General features: G+C 28.8%; 2 protein-coding genes and 1 long non-coding RNA gene across 4 annotated transcripts; 1 reads left to right on the top strand and 2 right to left on the bottom strand.

The window, feature by feature from the left end:
- Nucleotides 1-4340: 4340 nt before the first annotated feature.
- Nucleotides 4341-9260, top strand: LOC106793764. The gene is made up of 3 exons (XR_001382461.1): nt 4341-8159; nt 8268-8554; nt 8684-9260. It is a non-coding gene; the product is annotated as an uncharacterized LOC106793764 (long non-coding RNA).
- Nucleotides 9261-11629: 2369 nt separating this feature from the next.
- On the bottom strand, nt 11630-15446 carry LOC106793780 (WD repeat-containing protein 34-like). Of its 2 annotated transcripts, none has more exons than XM_014760983.1 (9): nt 15265-15446; nt 15087-15171; nt 14803-15018; nt 14484-14718; nt 14212-14413; nt 13925-14124; nt 13491-13633; nt 13208-13410; nt 11630-13097 (listed from the first exon to the last, which is right to left on the bottom strand). In XM_014760983.1, the coding sequence occupies exons 1-9, from the start codon at nt 15321-15323 to the stop codon at nt 13028-13030; spliced, it is 1413 nt and encodes a 470-aa protein (XP_014616469.1). In that variant the 5' UTR covers nt 15324-15446; the 3' UTR covers nt 11630-13027. The 2 variants fall into 2 exon arrangements, with proteins under 2 accessions (XP_014616469.1, XP_014616468.1); XM_014760982.1 differs by having other exon boundaries at nt 11635-13097; nt 14484-14730; nt 15265-15445.
- A 1637-nt stretch (nt 15447-17083) lies between these two features.
- LOC106793746 (astakine-like) lies at nt 17084-19167 on the bottom strand. Its single transcript, XM_014760923.1, has 3 exons — nt 19043-19167; nt 17468-17634; nt 17084-17382 (listed from the first exon to the last, which is right to left on the bottom strand). Exons 2-3 carry the CDS (start codon nt 17616-17618, stop codon nt 17177-17179), a joined length of 357 nt encoding a protein of 118 aa, XP_014616409.1. The 5' UTR covers nt 17619-17634; nt 19043-19167; the 3' UTR covers nt 17084-17176.
- Between the last annotated feature and the right edge of the window lie 337 nt (nt 19168-19504).

Here is a 19504-nt window from a genome sequence, read left to right as displayed (position 1 = left end):
TTTTTTTTTTTTTTTTTTTTTTTTTTTTTAATCGTGCAATCGAAACCGATTATCACGATTTTTAATATACTTATATAAGTGTAGTATTTTTTCACTTATAATAATTTCTTATTTAAAATAATAAAGAAAAAGAATATGTAAAAAAAAAAAAAACAACTGTGTGATCTCACGAAAGAAAAAAAGACTTTCCTACGACGAAAACGTTACGAATAATCGAATTATAATAAATCGATAAGGATATTTCTTATTTCGTTAATTTTTTCGTTATCTTCGTTTTACTTATCTCGAAGATCTTAGTAATAATTACAACAAGGTGACGAAAGATTTTTACCAACGGTAGCAAAAAAGAAGTGTCACTCGTACAAAGATGATAACTATCGTTCTAATTCGCGCTTGCACATTTTTCTCAATGCACGCATAATTAATATATATATATATATGTATGTATGTATATATATATATATATATAATGTATAAATAAATAATTACATGTATATTTGTGTATACACATTACATATACTAAAAGAGAAACACACACACACACATACATATACACTTGTACACACAAAACGAGATAAAGTCAGAGAGAGAGACAGATACACAAAGTTATATATGTACATTATATCGAAGGCCCTTTGACAAATGATTGATGACAATATTTTTTATCCTTCTTCTTGCTGCTGTTCGTGAAAATTTTGGCTGAATGTCAGACCGCATTGTCCAATTCTCTCCCTCGTTTATTTTCATTTAATATTTTTCATTTTTTTTTTTCCTCCTATGATCATTTTTCTTACTTACTTTTTATTCGTTCAAAATTTTCTCACACATATATTTCTTGATATATATATATATATATATATATATATATATGTGTGCGTATATATACACTTACAATTTTAAACACACATAATTTATACGTTTAACTTCATATATAAAATGTTTCATTTGCAAATTGATTACATTTATAATAAACAAGGGAGACGATAATGTTTTTTTTTCTTCTTGTGTTTTGTATGTTGCACATGCGCATTGCTGACATCCGGCCAATAAAAAGCCGCGAGGATAAATGGAATTGCCTGCTGCTGCGGCAAGAAAAAACGCACTGACTATTTTAGCGAATCGAGATTCGACCATGTACCTTGATATATATATACATATATATATATATATACTTTTAGTGAGAGAAAAAGAAAAAGAAAGAGAAAGGGAGGAAGAGAGAGAAAGAGAGAGAGAGAATGAACATATGTTGCATTTGTACGTGTTACTGAAAGTGAGAGAAAATGGCGAGCGTGCCAAAAGTAAGAGCAAGAAAATATGTGTGTGTATGTGTGTGAGAGTGTGTGTATGTACATGTGAGAATGAAAATAAGTTTACATTAAATATATATACATATGTAGTAAAATAGAAGAGAGCTTTCTGCTCTAAAAAATAACACATTTTCGATATACACGTACTAATATATGTGTTAGAGGGAGAGAAGAGAGAGAAAGAGAGAGAAAGAGATAGTGATCGATAAAATATAAAAATAATGAACGAAGAATGAGTCCTTTTAAATACTCCGTCGAGAAACGAGCATTGTATGTATTGTATGCGTGCACATGCGAGCAAAGTAATACGTCATTTAATCACATATACATATAGAAACGATAAGGATTGAAGATATATGAAAATAACAAAATAAATAAATAAATAAATAAAGAAAGATTGATTGATTATTCGCAAGAGAGGTTTTTTGTTTTTAATAAAAAGATAACGTTAGATTCAGATAAAGGAAATCACTTTGCTCGCGTGTTTGCGTATTTATCTTCTCTTATTACTTTTATTTTATTTTATTTTACTTTGTTTTTTTTTTATTATTATTATTATTATTATTATTATTTAATATGTTAAACAGTAAAATTGTGCGTAAGAAGTAAGTGCGTGTTCCGATTTTTGCTTACTTCATCCCTATACTTTCCTCTAACCCCACGATACTCCGGAAAAATAATAAGTAATAATAATAATAATAATAATAATAATAATAATAATAAGAAATAAAAAAACGAATTATAAAAGACAAAGGAGAAGAAAACATATTGGGGCGCACGCACGCGTGTGTTTCATAATCAATTAATTATAAAAAGAAAAGAAGGATGATACGAGACAAAACAAAAAATAATAATAAACGGTATACTATTACCTATGTCTTTTTATAAAAATTCTAACGTGAATATTAATTGGAAAATAATACAAAAAAAACATAATATTTCGTTCTTTTAATTTTATCTATCTATCTATGTTTTGAGAGAAATGAGATAATGAGAGATCGTCGTCGTCGTCGTTGTTTCGTTGGTATATAGTTCGTTGACAACGAAAATAACAAAAATAAAAAAAATAAAAAAAAAAAAGATAAAAGTATAAAAAAAAAAAAAGATGTACGACCGTTCGATCGGTTCTCGTTTTAGAGCTAAGGGGAACATTGAACTAACGAAGGTAGAGAGAGAAACAAAGGTCAATGAACTCTCTTACGAACGAACCGACACGTTGACGACGAACTCTCAGAAGAAGAAGAAGAAGAAGAATCCTTTGAAACAAAAAAGGGACAAAAAAAAATAAGCACACGCGTGCGCGCGCTTGCAGTCGATATTTTTTCTTCTCCGTCTATCTGCTATCATCTATTATCTTCTATATACGTTTTATCATTTTATCTTTCATTTCTAAGCGGGTCCACCTATTTAAAACTCTATTGCATCACCCCCCCCCCCTTCCCCCCAAGTCAAAGTTAGAGCCAGAGAGAGAGAGAGAGAGAGAAAAAAAAAAGAGAAATTTGTCGTCTTTGAAAAGTTCTAATAAAGATACAGAAAATACACTGATAAAATTAAATGGTTAATAAACGCACTATTCTACATAACATAACAATTTGTATCTAAATTACAAGTTACAACATTTGTATAAACACACACACACACCACATGATTATATCGCTGTTAAAAAAAGAATATCATTTTGCGTGATTTAAAACAAGGACAAAAATTATAACTACTAATCCATATATAAATATATACATCACCACATATACACGAGCATACACACAAAATAGGCAAACCGAAAGATGCGAAAGAAAAGAAAAGTCTTATTGTAATGATCACACCGTTAATTGTCATCGTTGAGATAATTTGAAAAAATTCATTAAATAAATAAAAATGTATAACTTGGACTTGTTGTGATAAGTACGAGGTTCAAACAAAAAAAAAGTAGCAAAAAAAAACGGAAACAAAAAATCGCGTTTAAAATTGATAATAATAATAATATTGCAGAGAATATATATATAAATATTTCTCTCGTTCTTTTTTTTTTTAAAAGAAGAGAATAAAAAGAAAAACGAAACGATGACAATTGCGGTGTTGGAAAGGAATAAATAACGAAAGAGTGTCGAAAAATGACTTGCTTTAAAAAAGTGAATAAGTGAGAATTTTATCTTTTAAGACGATAAATGCGTGTACAGTTTAGATTTAAAGTGACAATATATATCGAGTCGCTATCTCTGTGATTATAAGTTTTCTCCCACATACACGTTCAAAATTGTTATTGTCCCGTACGATCGGAGCACGATTTTGAACGTTATTGCAATTGTTATCAAATATGAAGTTAACAACTACAACAACAACTACAAGGAAACACAATAGGATAATTAAGGATAGAGTTATAATCAATATATACATATATGTATGTATGTATGTATGTGTATATGTATATATATAAGTATATGTATAAAAAACAACTTATGTAATAGATCCGACTCAAGCGTATTATTATATATATATATATATATATGTACATATATATATAATAATAATAATAATAATAATATTAATAATAATAATATGAATAATAATAATAAATTGTATTAAGCGTGCTCGTTTACACGAGAAAGAAAGAGATAAATGATAACGAAAGAAATAGAACGAAGAAAAGTGTAATAATAATACTAATAATTAATAATTAATAATAATAATAATAATAGTGATGAACAATAGTTACGAAACGAAAACAAAACCATGATCGCGTTTTATGGTATAATGATTGATTGATCGGTTTGTCTGATTAAATAGAAATCACGGATGGATTGTTGTAATAACGGTTTAAGAAAAAAGAAAAAAAAGACGATAATAATTGTAAATATTATAATGAAAATAATACGCACGAACGTGGGGGGGATAAAAGATGATGATGGAAGTTTAGAAAAGAAAGAATGGATGGAACGGAAGAAGATAATTATAAGAATCGAGGGATTGTAAGAAGACAGAGAGAGAGAGAGAAAGAAAGAGAATATTTTGTTACCCGGTGGTGTTGAAGAAAAAAATGTAATAGGAAGATAAAAAAAAAAAAAAAAAGGAAAAAGAAACGTGTACGTTTTTTTCTCACATCGAAAGAAGAAGAAGAAGAAGAAGATAAATTTCTCTGAGCTGGTTCTTTGCAACAAATACAGGGGGTGTCCTACCTCTGCCACAACCCCATAGTTTTTCTCTAAGGATTCAACACAGTAATGGCCGAAAAAAAGTATATACATATATATATATATATATATATATATATATGCTTTATATAAGAGGGGTTCAGTGGGGTGAAAGACAAAGAAAGAGAGAGAGAGAGAACAAAAAAAAAGGAACGACGATATGTATGGGGGGGAGTCGAACACGAAGCAGCAACAGCAGCCTCTCTTTTTGACATATTGGGATAAAGATAAGGGTTGAAAGTGATGAACAAAGGGGGGGAGAAGAAGAAGATGAAGAAGGGTGGCAAGAAGTGGAGTGTGGAAAATACAGGAAAACTCGTCGATAAATGCGCAAGCGCGAGATCCTTTGTCACGAATCTGCGTTGAAGATAAAGTTTGGCGGGGGGCGGAGAGAGAATGATGAATAATGATTTTATTATCAGAAGAGGAAATGGAAGAGAGAAAAGTTGAAGAACAGAATAGAAAACAGAAAGGAAGAGAGAGAGGATCGCGCGTGGTTGCGTTGAAGACGAGAAAAGAAGAAACGAATGTTTTATCTTTTTTTTCTTCAATCTAGTCTCCCACCTTTCTACGCGCATCCCGTTGTTTTCCTCGCAAAACAATTGTCTCGCGTTTGCGTGTTTAAAAACATCACCAAAGATAACACAACCAACAACCAACAACAACAATAATAGTTGGTAATAGGTAGTAATATCAACAACGCATAATAGGACGAGGAAAGTGTTGAAGAAGAAGAACTTGATGAAGAAGAAGAACTTGATGAAGAAGAAGATGTATAAGAAGAAGAAGAGAAAATTGTCAAATGAGAGAAGATTTATACAGTTCGAATATATCCCTTTCGTATCGTATACGATACTTCTAATCCGAGTTTTTTTCACGATTGAGAAGAATTTCGCGTTCCATTTGTGTTTCGTCATCCTCTCTCTTTCTCTCTCTCTCTCTCTTTCTTTCTCTCTTTCTCTTACTCTTGAATAAATAAAGATGAGATTAGACTGAAGGATTAAAAAAAAAAAAAAAAGAAGATGAAAGTAAGAGTGAATGATGAAGAAAAAAAAAAAAGAAGAAGATTGAAAGTAGAGTGAATGATGAAGAGGAAATAAAAGAAGATTGAAAGTAGAGTGAATGATGAAGAAAAAAAAAAAAAGAAGAAAGAGGAATAATAATAATATTAATAATAATAATAGTAATAATAATAATAATCGTCATCGAGAGAGTATAAGTGGAGAATACAGAAGAGTTTCTTACGGTACTGTATTGATAAAATATACGACAGTGATGATGAACAAAATTTAGAATTAGAATATAAGGAATATAAGAGCGAATGAATCTTTTCTGAAGATATAAGGTACAATAAGATCTTAAGCTTATCATCGTCAAGAAAAGAAGAGTAAAAATGTAAAAGCAAAGAGAAAATGAGAGAGAGAAAGAAAGAAAGAAAGAAAGAAAAAAAGAGAGAGAAGTGATGGGGGTGTGAGGGGGAGGGAAGAGATCAAGCAAGAAAAAAGCGGAGTAGCAAACATATATAAAAAAAGCTCTCTCCGCTTAAGCTTCGTCCATGTTTTTTAACGGAGCGCACGATATATATGTACTGATGTATATATGATATGACCATGTATACTATGTATAATATCGGGCCGATTTTTAAACAAGGAGAAATAGAAAGTGAAAAGAAAAGAAAGGAGATAATAATGAAAAAGAAATGTTGGTAAAGATGAGAACACAACTTGGAAGAATAAAGTAGATATGCGATGATCATGATGATAATGATGATGATATGATAATGATAATGATGATGAGTTCGAATCCTAAAGAGGGTTTTTGAAGATGATAGAAAATAAAGAAAATGTCTTTTTGATAATAACAAAAAGCGTCCAAAAAAAAGTCGTAAGTGTAAGGATACAATCAAAACAGCGAGAAGATTGAACGAGAGAGGGAGAGAGAGAGAGAGAGAGAGTGAAATAGAAAGAAAGAGAACGAAGACGGTTTGATTGGAAAAGGAAAAAAGATTGAAAAATTCTGTGTTAGAAATAGTGAGATGAGATTAAACGATTTGAGTGCAATTTTTGAGATAGAAAAAAAAAAAATAAAAAAAAGAGGAAAAAGAAGAAGAAGAAGAAGATGATAATGATTGTAAGAGAAAACGTAGACAGAACGGAGAAGAAAGGAGGTCGAGAGGTTAGAGTCATTCAGTTTTATACAGAGAGATTACAAGTTTAAGTATAGATATAAAAAAAAAAAAAAATTATACGTGCTAAAACGATTTTCTCTCCATAAAAATGATAGATTTCTGAGAGATTTGAATTTGGCATCCATGATTCATGTGATAAAAAAGAGAAAGAGGAGGAGAGGCCATGATTTCTAACGAGATCATCTTGTTCGAAGTTCTGTTACGGTATCCTTCTATATATATATATAAAAAGGGTGGTTACGTATTGTACTTTTAACTGAAACAACCAAACAAACAAACAAAAAGACAAAACAAATAATCAGAGGGAAGAAAGTATTTCTTCTAGCCTTCGACACCAACTTTAAAAAGAAAAAAAAAATAAATAAAAACGTTTCTTACTCTGGAATCACGCGTTCTGTTTAAGATGAGATAGATAAACATATTAGATAGATAGATAGGATTAACATTGGTAGATCGAGAAGAAATAAAAAAAAGCACGAGAGAACGAAAGTGGCTGAATGAATATATTCTTCAAATTTGCGAGGATTAAAAAGAAATAAAGGAAAAAAGTGAGGGAGAGAATGAGAGAATGATGGAAACGAAGAAATAAAAAATGTCTGTAAGCGAAGACGGCTGAATTTTTGAATTTTGTCGTTGTAGTAGAAGTAACCGTCGCTACAACGACACGACGACGAAGTAAATAAATTTACATTACTATTCCCTTTTTGGAAATATGTCTGCAAGTTTACGGAGGAAATATTTTAAAGAAGAATACGTTAAGAAGAAGAAGAAGGAGAAAAAAAAAGAAGAAGAAGAAGAAGAAAAAAAAAGAAGAAGAAGAAGAACAACAACCAATTGTTTTCATTCCCTTTCCTACATTATAATTTCATCCATTTCATTTTGCTTGAATTCTCTTATTCTCTATATTCCATTTTTTTCCTATTCCTATTACATCCCTCCTCCACCCCATTTTCCTTACCAATAATAAACTCTGTCCGTCTTTAAAGACCAGAGATTTCCTAAAATTATTTTTAATTATCCTAATACATATTAGATAATAATTCCTTTGATAACCTTTCCTTAGATATTATCCCACCATTTATTTACATTCCTATTATGGATTCATTTATTTTTGTTTAGGGCCCTTTTCAGGGCCCGCAAATGTTTTATGAACGTAAGGTTTACAACTCTACAGAGATTTACAATTCAAAATAAAATCGAAAATTGACTTTCTCCTCTTAATACGTTAGACTTCATGGGAATTTTACATTTCTAATAATTTTTTTATTACAGTTAGTTTGATTGGTATCATCTGGACTAAACGAAAGTTGGAATTAATTTAATGTATTTAGGGAGAAAATGTTTAAGTCTGTCTTTTTCAAGATAAAATATATTCCCGGAGCTTTTATATCTGTCCTTTTCAGGACAAAATGTATAAGAAGATTACAAAAAAACACCCCAAGTTCCTTCGAAAATTATTTTTCCACAATGAAACAAGTAAGAGCACTATTCAATAATTCATTGTGTGAGAGGAAAGTTCTGAAGTTTCATATGTTTGCCGAGAGGCGTTTCAAACTAACAATAAAAAAATGATTATTTCCTCAGCTTGAAGAAGAAACTAGGGACTCCATTTTTCAACAGGATAGAGGACACCCCCTTGCGACTAGGCTTGGCTTCTTTTTCATCCCTGATTTTTGACTTTCTCCAAGAAATCCCGCTGATCAAAAACTCTACGAATTTTGTTCTATGGGAATACATAAACAAATCAAGGATTTTTTCCACCAATGCCGGTTAACATTGACGAACTCCAAATAAAAATATCTGGAAATCCATCGAAATCGTGACACATCGGATATGTTGCATGGAATGGCGATCAGATTGAACATCTTATGGTATTAAAAATGAAACTTTACAGTTTCATTTTTGTAATGATATATAATCTTTCAAAGTTGGGATATTTTTTTTTGTAATCACACTGCATACCTGGAAAATTATAAAACTTTTTTTTTTTCTTTTTTCAGGTTAAATATCCCATGTGAATAAAACCCTGCAGCTGGAAAAATTTCTTTCTGATGGTAACTGGAATCTTTTCAAATAGAAGAAATAGCAATGCTACTTTTAGGACTGGAATTTCTTTTTTGTCTGTATTGTATTCTCTTTAATATCATTGGAAATTATTATTAATCTAAACGAAAAATGAAAAAAAATTAACAATAAGCCGAATATTTAATGTATTAAAACTAAACCCACCGACATTTTGTGTATACCTATTTTTACCGTGAGCTCTCAAATGAATGAAATTTTAGCGAATAAAAATGCGTTTTCTCTGCATACTTTACAAATTTGAACGCACGTGGTTTTAAGGACGAGATTTTTACCTAGATTTAACATCTGTCCTTTTGAGGACAAAATGGATTCCTGTAGTTTGAATTTCATTGGCTAGAGCTCTAGGGCTACGCCCCTTGCTTTTATTATATTCACAGGTATTCTCTTCCCTTTTTAACTCAAAGATTCACATCCTACCTTACCTGGTTTTGTAGACAACAAAGAATAAATAAAAACATTGGCGTCAGTACTCACAAATGTTTATTTATGGTTGATAGAAGATATAAGTTTCCATCGTAAATTTTGAAACTTACGACTATGTCAACAAAACTCTATAAGGATTTCAATAGCATTCTACTATAACTCCAACTCCGGAAAACATATACAACTTGGAAAAATAAATTTTTGTTTAATTTCTTTTTGTGATTTGAGCCTATAGTGAGTCCACCGTATATAGGAATAATAGAGAAAAATTCGTACATACGACCCACCATAAATTACAATAAATGTTTCAAACGAATCTAAAGAAGATGTTTGAATCTTTATTTTTTTTTAGGACAAATATCCTACATGAATAAGGCTTTACAATTGGGGACCCATCCTTTTCTAACGGTAATTCAAACTTTCAATAAAATAAAGTTTATTACTTTTTTTTATTTCTTTTCTATATTTTTTTCTCTGCTGACATACTATGATAATGGAGATATTTTAAATATTATTGCAAGAAGAAATTTTTCCATTGAACAAAAATGGGATCCTATGATAAAGTAAGCGATTTTAAAAATTATAATCATATATTTTTCGTGAATGAAGATATATCTGGAATCTTTTTAAAAATATATATTGTGAATAAGTTTATTAATTGAATTTTATAATTATTTTAGTTATTTTACTGTTTGAATTTGAAGAAGTATATTCTAATTTAACACGGGTAAGAGAGAAATTCTAGATGCGTATTGTTGAACATTATCAAGGTCAAAAGAGAAAAGACTTTATATCTCTAGAAGACGGTAGATGTCCCTAGAAAACCGTATAGCATGTGTTAGAGAATTGTTAAAAATTATTTTACATAGTTTGTTTTTTTTTTAAGTTTCTCTACGTATATCAAAACTTTTCAATATATATTTTATATTAATTAAACATTTTTCCAAATTTATATATAAATAATAAAACACGAAATAATTGAAAGTGTTCGATGCGATATTCTTTTTTCATTCTTCTCGAAGAGAAAGACATTGTCTTCATTTTTGAAATATTATTCAAACCGGATGTATTGACGTCACACGAATATAAAGAAACTTATCAATGACTCATTCCGCAATACGGAAGATTATATTTTTCCTAAAATATTGTTTTGCAGAAAGAGATAAGATAAATGTTCCAATCGCACGAGGTAACCTAAAAATTATCTTTTAGAAAATGACGCAGTAAGTAATTCGTTAAAACTCATTTGTTAGTTGTTTAGTTTTTTGAAAATCTAGATCTGAAGTAAAATGGTAATGATTGCTATATTGTGTTAAAACGGAGCATGTAATTAATTTGTAAAAAAAGAAAAGTTCCTGAAAGTTATAGAATATTTTTGCTAGTTCCGCAAGAATACTATAATACAACTGTACCTTTACAATAAAATACGGTGTGATTATAGTCTATCAGTTTTTAAATAAATTTTGTATTATATTTAAACATTTGACCGTGGCGACATTATAAATATACAAATATTCACCGGACGATGAAATGATTGAGTACTGGTTCTATTAATTTTATCAGTTATTTGTGTGTGTTTTAGAGAATAAACAATAATATTACAAAACTTTATCAATTATTTTTTTTTCTAAAAGACGTGATAAAATGATTAAAAAGTACGCATTGCATACAGGAAACCTTGACGAAGTCAAGTGTTTACGTTCATCCAGGAATATAAAACAAAGAAGGCGTGTTCATTTTTGCCGATTATATGTATTATATATATATATATATTTATATGAGTACTTATTCCTAAAATAAAAGATATGTTACCAAGTTTAGGTCATCCGAAATAATTTCTATTTTTGTTTCTTTTATTATTATTAAATTTTACATACGTAAAATTTTTTACTTTATGTTATTTGTTATTTATAGTTTACGATTCATTCTGCCTAATTATATTTTTCTATAGACAGTAAAATAACTTTAAAACAGCAATAAAATAATAACATTATAACAAAAATATTGTGTACGTAAACTTTACTAAAAAAAAAAAAAAAAAGAAAGAAGTTTTTAGGACGATCTAATTCATAAATCTTTTTTTATGTCACATTAGTATAAAAAAAATTCATGAATATATTATTTTTTCCCACTAACTTAGTTTAGCAGAAACAGATAGGAAAACTCGTCTTATTGTACGATTTAATCTACAAATAACGTCAGTAAGTTATGAAACTGTGAATTCGTAAAAATTCATCAGCTGGATGGATCATCGTGTTTGTAAAAGTTTTTAAACTTTATTTGTTATTTGCGTCACTGAGAGGACGCAAAAATATATTATCAACTTTTATACATTACAAATAAAAGTCTTTGTATCAAGTCTTACGTTCACAACTTAGGAAATAATAATACTAAAATGATGGTATTTATTTGTATATTCTTTAAATAAAAAAAGTGATATATATATATATATGTAAATAGACTTTTTTTACACGTAAATATTAATTTTTTTTTATTCTCCTACCATTTCGTGCTTGTGTTCAAACAATTGAATGTGTATAGTTCAAATAGGAAATGCCGGAATTGTGAACAATGCCTAGGAAAATTCCGTAACAATGCCTAAGCATTCATTGTTCACAATTCCGGATTTCCTACTTTGACTATACATATATATATATATAAAGAATGACGAAATAGAATAGCCATTTTTCATTTTTGTTTGTCATTGTCGTTGACGCTTCAACACATTTATTTATACGCAATTCAACCAATGACGTTTATTTACCAAGAATTTAAATATTTATTTTATCGAAATATTGTTAATATTACCGAGTGAATTGAACATTAATTTTAATTAACACGATGTCAGAATACACACATTTTTTTTTTTATATACTTACATATGTGAAAGAAATTTTCAAGTGAACAACATATTGTGTTAATTACATTCTTATCATTATTTTCACAACAGAGAGACGACATAGATTCGCTAAGAAAACCGGTATTTGGTAAGCTGCCAACTTTTGTGGAAGAATTACCAATGTTTGTTGACTCGCAGTTTCTATTTTTATAATAAACATTGATATTTATAGTTATCCTAATGCAAATAAATAATTTAAAGTATATTTTGATCTGTTTTAATTTATTTATAAAATATCATAATGTTATCAAACGTATATTTTATTCGTTTGTTATCGTGTAATCAATAATTGTAATCCAAAGTAACGGATAAATTACGCATTAAGATAAATTATTTTCTCCTATCGTTTGTTTTTATTTTAAACATTTTATCTGAAATTACTTTCAAGGCATACAGTTATATCATTTGAATGTCAATAAATATTTTCTTTTATTATTGTATATGACTTATATATTATATATTCATAAGTTTTCACCTGTCGCTGCTGAGGTTTATGATCTCGATAAAAATAAATAATATGTTTAATTTTAATTTCGAAAATACAAGGTCATTTCAAGGACATGTCACTAATCATTATACGTTTCTAGACGCATATCAGTTATAAATGTAAAAAAGAAAAAATATTGCTGGCATTGAAAATTAAAAAAATAATTCTAGTACAAAAATATTTTTTGCAACGTATTCATCGTTTGATTCAAAATACCTAATAAAAAATTCCTTGTTACATTACAAGTGATAAAGATATTTAGATGGCTACCCTTAAGAAGAAAACCCTAATTATAAAAATGATAAATATGAAACAACAATCGTAAAGAAATAAATATTTTGTTAAAATAATTTCTGAAGAATTTTCCAAATTTCTAAGTACGCATATACGTTCCTTATATAACTCGGATGTTTCTTAAATTGGTTGGAAATTTCCCAATATCGAATTTTCTCAGAACAATTGCCGAGGAACTTTCCAAAGTTCTAAATAACCATGTATGTCCCCCGTAACTAGGATGTCCCTTAAATAGAAAGTAATAAATATAAAACTAAATATAAGAAATTAAAGTACGATTGAAATTCAGAATAAATTTTCTACCTGTCGATTGCCGACACTCTCAATACAACATACCTTTTAGAATTGACACATAGATTACTAATACTAGCTTTGCCAGTTATTTCGAGTTTTATATTTTTCACGGTTTTACCATCGTTTACGTCATAAAATTTAATTTCAGTTCCAGCTCCGAATGTTGCAAATATATTTTTATCTCCTGTCATCCACGTTAAACCAATTATGGTACTTTCCACTGAAATTGATTGCTGACAGACGTTCTGTACATAAAAAGAAATCGATGAACAATTTAATTCCACTTTTCTGATATTCTTCGAAATATTATTTATTGAAAGTTTACCTCATCCAAATCGTATATACGAATATCTTTATTCGTCCCACAGATAATAAATAAATCACGATTTGGTGAACATTTGATACACGTTATACTTCCTTCGTATCTATCGTACTCATCTATCACTGGATCCGAAAGATTTTCATCTCCTATACAAATTTAAAAAATATTACAAATATTACATTATTACAATATTACAGATGTATACAATATTAAGTTGTATTATTAGCAAATTGGATGATAATAATATTAAATTAAGCAAAACGTTCGTTCGCGTCGATGGAAGCTCGCTGTTCTCATGCAACAAAATGGTACATTTATCATTGATTAGTCTAATATTAAAATAAAAAAGCTTTATATTCTTGCGAAGAAACGTAAACTGTGACTTTAAACTCAATTTAATACAATATCAAAAATGTTCAGATAAATTCTTCATGCACCTTCGATAGGAGACACACGATCGAGAGAACATTTATATATTCCACCACATAATGTTCCTACAATGAAAATATTTGGATCTTTCCATGAAAAATCAAAACTGGTAATACATAATCCAGCTTCTGCTGCACGTTCGCGTGTGCCTCCTGCGCTTCGAGGTCTTGAATTTTCTATTGGATTATGTTCTTTTATTATTTTGAATCTAAAGGGAGAAACAAACAAAAAATTCTACAGGGAACAGAAACTGATATGATATACGTAGAATGAAAAATGTTTGAAGTATAAATACTGTTTGTGCAAACGAGTTGTTGTAAAGTTAGCCATTAATTTGTTAACTATGATATATCCATCTCTACTTGAAGTCACTAAAATAGAAACATCATTCATAGTTCTTGGCTTCCAATATATTTGAGAGACAGTGTCACCATGAATATAAACATATATCGGAATAATGGAATCATCATTTCTAAGATTCCAAACTAGAACATCTCCTGTAATAATAAATTTAAATTGAAATGCAATATATTTGTAGAATAAAATTGAAGATAGAAAATATAATACCATTAAACAAGCCTGCTGCTAAAATTGAAGGTTCAACGGGATGATAAGACAAAGCTGTAACACAAGAATTGACTTCCAAAGTTGTATTAGGAATATCTGAAAGTTTGTCTTCTCTCGATAAACTGTACAATTGTATTTTTGAAAGATGGTCGCACCAAGTTTCATGGTATACAATGCTATGAGATACAACTAATGTTCCACCTGCGATACTCCATGACAAATCACTTATTTTTGTCTGTAATGAAGCCTAATAAAAAATATCTTATTATATTACAATATTCTTCTTATTCTACTACAATATAATTTTATATAAGAATACCTGTTTATCTGATTCTTCTATAGTGTTCAATCTTTTCAATAACTGCAAATTAGTAGATGTATACTTTGTTGTTTCTGTATCATAACTTTCAAAAGCATTGGTATTGTAAGCTTCATCCAATGCTTCTAATAAGCTTGGTGTAACTTTTTTCAAAAAATTTGCCAATTTGTTATAATCAACGTTTGGTGTCTTTGCCTGTTCTTGTATAGTTTGAGTCTATCAAATATATTATATACATATGAATATAGAATTAAATTTATAAATATATAATAACAAAATATTACCTCTGCATTTTTTTTTTCTACAGTTTGAGTTTTATTAGAAAAATATGTGATTTCTGTAGTTTGTACGTTAGCGGATACCTCTGGTCTAAAAATAAACGAATTTAAACAATTATATATAGTTAATAAAAATTATTATCTTTCTATTGTTTTATTAATATCTAAAAATATTCTAACTTACTTTGTAACTGACACTTGTGATTCAAAGCCTACAGTGTCAAATGATTCATTTTTAAACATTATGCTTAAATAATCTAGCGGTATCGAATAAGAAATCTTTAAAAATGAGAGAAAGACAGAAAGAGAATAAATAATTTATAATTTTTCTTCAAACAAAATGTTTTATGATTAGAGTTCAAGTAATTTTTATTTTGATTTTGATAGAGAATAGCTACAATTTGATATTTTATTGTATACTCTAATGACTATCTATAGGGAACACTAGTACCCTCTTTAATTAAATTATTCGTAGAACAAAATTTACCGACCAATGATAAGGATATTATTTTCATTTCTAAATTTGTGTATAGTCAAAGAATACTGTAGTAGCACAAAAAAGTTGGCATAGAACCTTATTTGTAAAAAAAAAGAAAAGAAATAATTATTTTTAATTGCTGACAAATTGCACATATAAAATCAATAATTGCTCACTTTATTAATTAATTATTTAATTAATTTTCGAATTTCCTTAAGAATTCGCGTCTAGCGTTCAATGTGTCAAATATTTTATTTTGTATATTTTGTAAAAACTAGCTAACTTTTTTATATTTTATTTAATTTTTTTGAAAAGATAAAACATAAATCATAAAATGTTTTGTGTTGTACGGTGGGACGATACATCGGCTATTATCAACGAGACGTGGATCAATTATTATTCGTCTCGTACTTTCCGATAGCCTAAGTCAAAAAATCCTACAGCCCAGGTGTTTAAAGCTGAAAAGCTTCACGATAATTGGTATACTTTTAATTATACCAAAATTTTGGTAAGACGTTAAAATGTTCAATGTATTAATAAGAATATAATCTCATTGATCTTTATCAATTCAATTTTGTAGAGAAATATGATGAAGTATTTCATCAGATGTGATCGATCAATTAAAAAGATAAAATAAGTTTTTGTAATTTTGTCGTGAAATTTGTTTGTTTTTTTTTTTTCATTTCAATAATTTCAATTATATGCAAATTTTGGTATCTTTATATACTACAATTTTTACATGTTATTTTTCAATTTTATCTTCTTTTCTCTTCTTTCTATCCTAAAGAAACGTATGGTTAGACAAGTTGGAAGTGAATCATTCGACAAACATGTGCATAGAGCATTTAGCTCAACTTTTTCTGACATTCTAGCATATAGAATGTTGTAGACTGGGGTGAAATACTGTAATGGTGAAAAATAAAAACTATGTCAATAACTAATAGGTAAACTACTAAATCTTTAAACTTTATGGTTTGTTTATGTATTTATAAAGTATCACAGAACTTTTTTTTGTCTTCATAGAAGTTATAATGCAACGATGGAATGGGAATGATAAAGTTTCTATTGAAGCAGTTATAAAATCGTGGTTCCAACATGCTGGTAACCGCATCAAGTTAAAGTCAAAAAATTAAAATTAATTTATGCCTTTTATAAATTAACAGAATTTTTTTATTTTCATTATATTTTTGTATTCAATTCTAATAATTATTATTTGAATGTAAGTTACTCTATTAATGTATTAACTAGAAAAAAAAGAAAATTATTAAAATATGAAATATATTGTACTTTATTCAATAAAAAAAAAAAGGTTGAATTACCTCCAAATTCCATCTTATTAATGTTAACTTTTGGTTATCAGGTTTTAGAGCTCTTACCGATGTCAGAAAATGGCGCATAAGAGATCTTTATGTTAACTTTATATTATCTTTCTAACCAGTTTTTTCGGATTTCAGATGGAAAAAATTTTATCTTTTTGCTGAGCGGGTATACAAATAGAAAAGGAAGATATATAACAAAAGCAAAAAATAATAAGAATAATTATTTTAATGATAAATCACAGTGTGTTATCTTAGATGTTCTATAGATTATTCAATTTTTATTCCAAAAACTCATACTTTTAATTATTACTTATGCAAACTTTTTCTTTGAGGCCACAGATTAATCCCTCATGGCAAGGACACAATACAAAATGTACACCACTTATTGTCAACTTTTTATCATTCGGATAATATAGGGTAGTGTTGAACAATCTGTCGTCACCTTTACAAGTTTCAGTTTTCTTTAATAAAGGTCTACATTGGGGTATAACGTATCTTCCTCCGTCTATGTGGAAACAAAAAAACAAAATTAGAATAATTAGGAAGTATAGAACAATTACGAATTAAATTAAAATAAAATTGTAACAAACTTATGACACAGCAATGATCATCGGGACATTCTTTATCGTTACGACATTGAACATCAGGTGGTTCCTCTTGTTTGATACTTGCAGCAAAAAGAAATGAGACGAGTCCCAATAGAAGAAGAATAGTAAAACTCGTTGAAATAGTCGATGACATTATGCGATGTGGTTATCTATAAAAAAGAAAAAATGAAATGAAAAGAAAATTAGTATACAAAGGAGATAAATTTATAAATACGTTCAAATTGATTTATTTTAAAACTCTTATCCGTTTATTCTTAGACATTTTTTCGGATGAATTACGTAAACAGTCCGCTGCGAACGGATCAACCAGTTTTCAAAATTCATTTTTATCCTACGTATTTGTTACGAATTAATAAAGTTTAATATTTAGGGAATCGATTTTTTATTGATTTTTAAATCTTGAGATAGATAGAAGCAGATTATAAAGTGCATGGGATGATCTTACCAGTCTGGCGACTAATAAAATCTCTGGCATCATTCTCGATACCATATTAAGTCACCTGCATCGATGCTTTTACCACTTCCTTCTATTTGTTTTGTTGTTTCTTTTCTGTTTCCTTTTGTTTTTTAACTAAACTATTTAATTATATAGTTAAAAAGGAAGAAGCACCATCATTTAGAAAAAGTATTTATTCTCTCTATGATCACAATTTATTTTAAATAAATTAAAAGGTCGAAAGAAGAATTATTAGTTTGAAACGATCACAATTATCGAAACGTTTGTTAATCGAATTGTAATAATAAAGAGAGAATGAAAAAGACAATGGAGTGAACGTGGAAAATCCAACATCTTGAATGGGGACGTGCTTTTCTTAGAAAAGAGATATCTCATCAAAAAAAATGCATAACTTTCAAATCTTACGCAACGCTAACTAACTAAGCCTACATCTGTACTATTCTGCACTTGACACATTCAAAGTCAGATTGCGATAAAATGAAGTATAGAATTTAGCAATTAAGATGTACAATACAGAAATTAGAAGAAGAATATATACATGAATTATGCAATAATTGTGAAAGATGTTATGCAGTACGATCGTAAACGATCCAAATTTGTTTACATAGAACAAATGCAGATGGATTATGATGCATCGGTTTGAAGAATTTGATAAACACAATCCAAATAAAATTTCCATATTGCAACCTTCACCTTGACGCAACTAATCTTAAATGCTAATAAGAATAAGATACAGACGTGTGTGTTAATTCGTCGACGAATTACGTTACAAACGAGTCGTTTGGATGATTTTTAAGAATGCATTTTACAAATAGAAAATTTATAAGAGAAAAAAAACTAATAGAAAAGAAAAGAAAAATTACAAATATATATAATGCAATATCTAATATATTTTTCAATTATGTTTGATAATGTCTCTTTTAATGAACGAACGAATGAAATTTTTCTACAATTGTAAACGCTCGAAGGGGATTTTTTTCTCGAAGGGCATACCACGCAATTCATTCACGAAGGATCGATCGATCGATCATTACCGCGAATGTTACTCATTCTCATCGATGATCTCGCGTGTGAACAAACGGAAATAAACCTTTACGAACCTGTTAACACGTCGTCCAAGCTCGGCTGAATACTGGTCGGCATGTGATCGAGCAGTGATGATGAGAGCCTTGTTTTTATAGTGGTGGCACTTCTTCCTCCGCTTCCTTCCTTCGACAAATGTTGAATTCAGAGATCCTCTGATGTATATAAGTTTCTACCCGCACGTATACGCACACTAATTTACACGAATAAACACATACTTATCGGTTTATCGTATGATTAATCGAAATACAATGCGGATTCCTCTTATTTTTCGTTCGCGGACTAATTTTCTTTTTTTTTTTCTTTTTCTTATTATTATTATTATTATTTTTCTCTTCCAATTCTTTCATTTTCTTGTTTGGTTAAAGCTAATTGAAAATACGCTTGTGAAAATGTTTGAGGAAAATTGTCAATTAAACGATTATTATCATCGATTACATATTAATCCTGTCGAACGAGACGCTATATCTCACTTTAAT

The sequence above is a fragment of the Polistes canadensis genome, unplaced genomic scaffold, assembly GCF_001313835.1.
Source record: "Polistes canadensis isolate GaletaPanama2010 unplaced genomic scaffold, ASM131383v1 scaffold_18, whole genome shotgun sequence".
Lineage (NCBI taxonomy): Eukaryota > Metazoa > Arthropoda > Insecta > Hymenoptera > Vespidae > Polistes > Polistes canadensis.
This window is presented reverse-complemented; position numbering and strand designations above follow the sequence as displayed.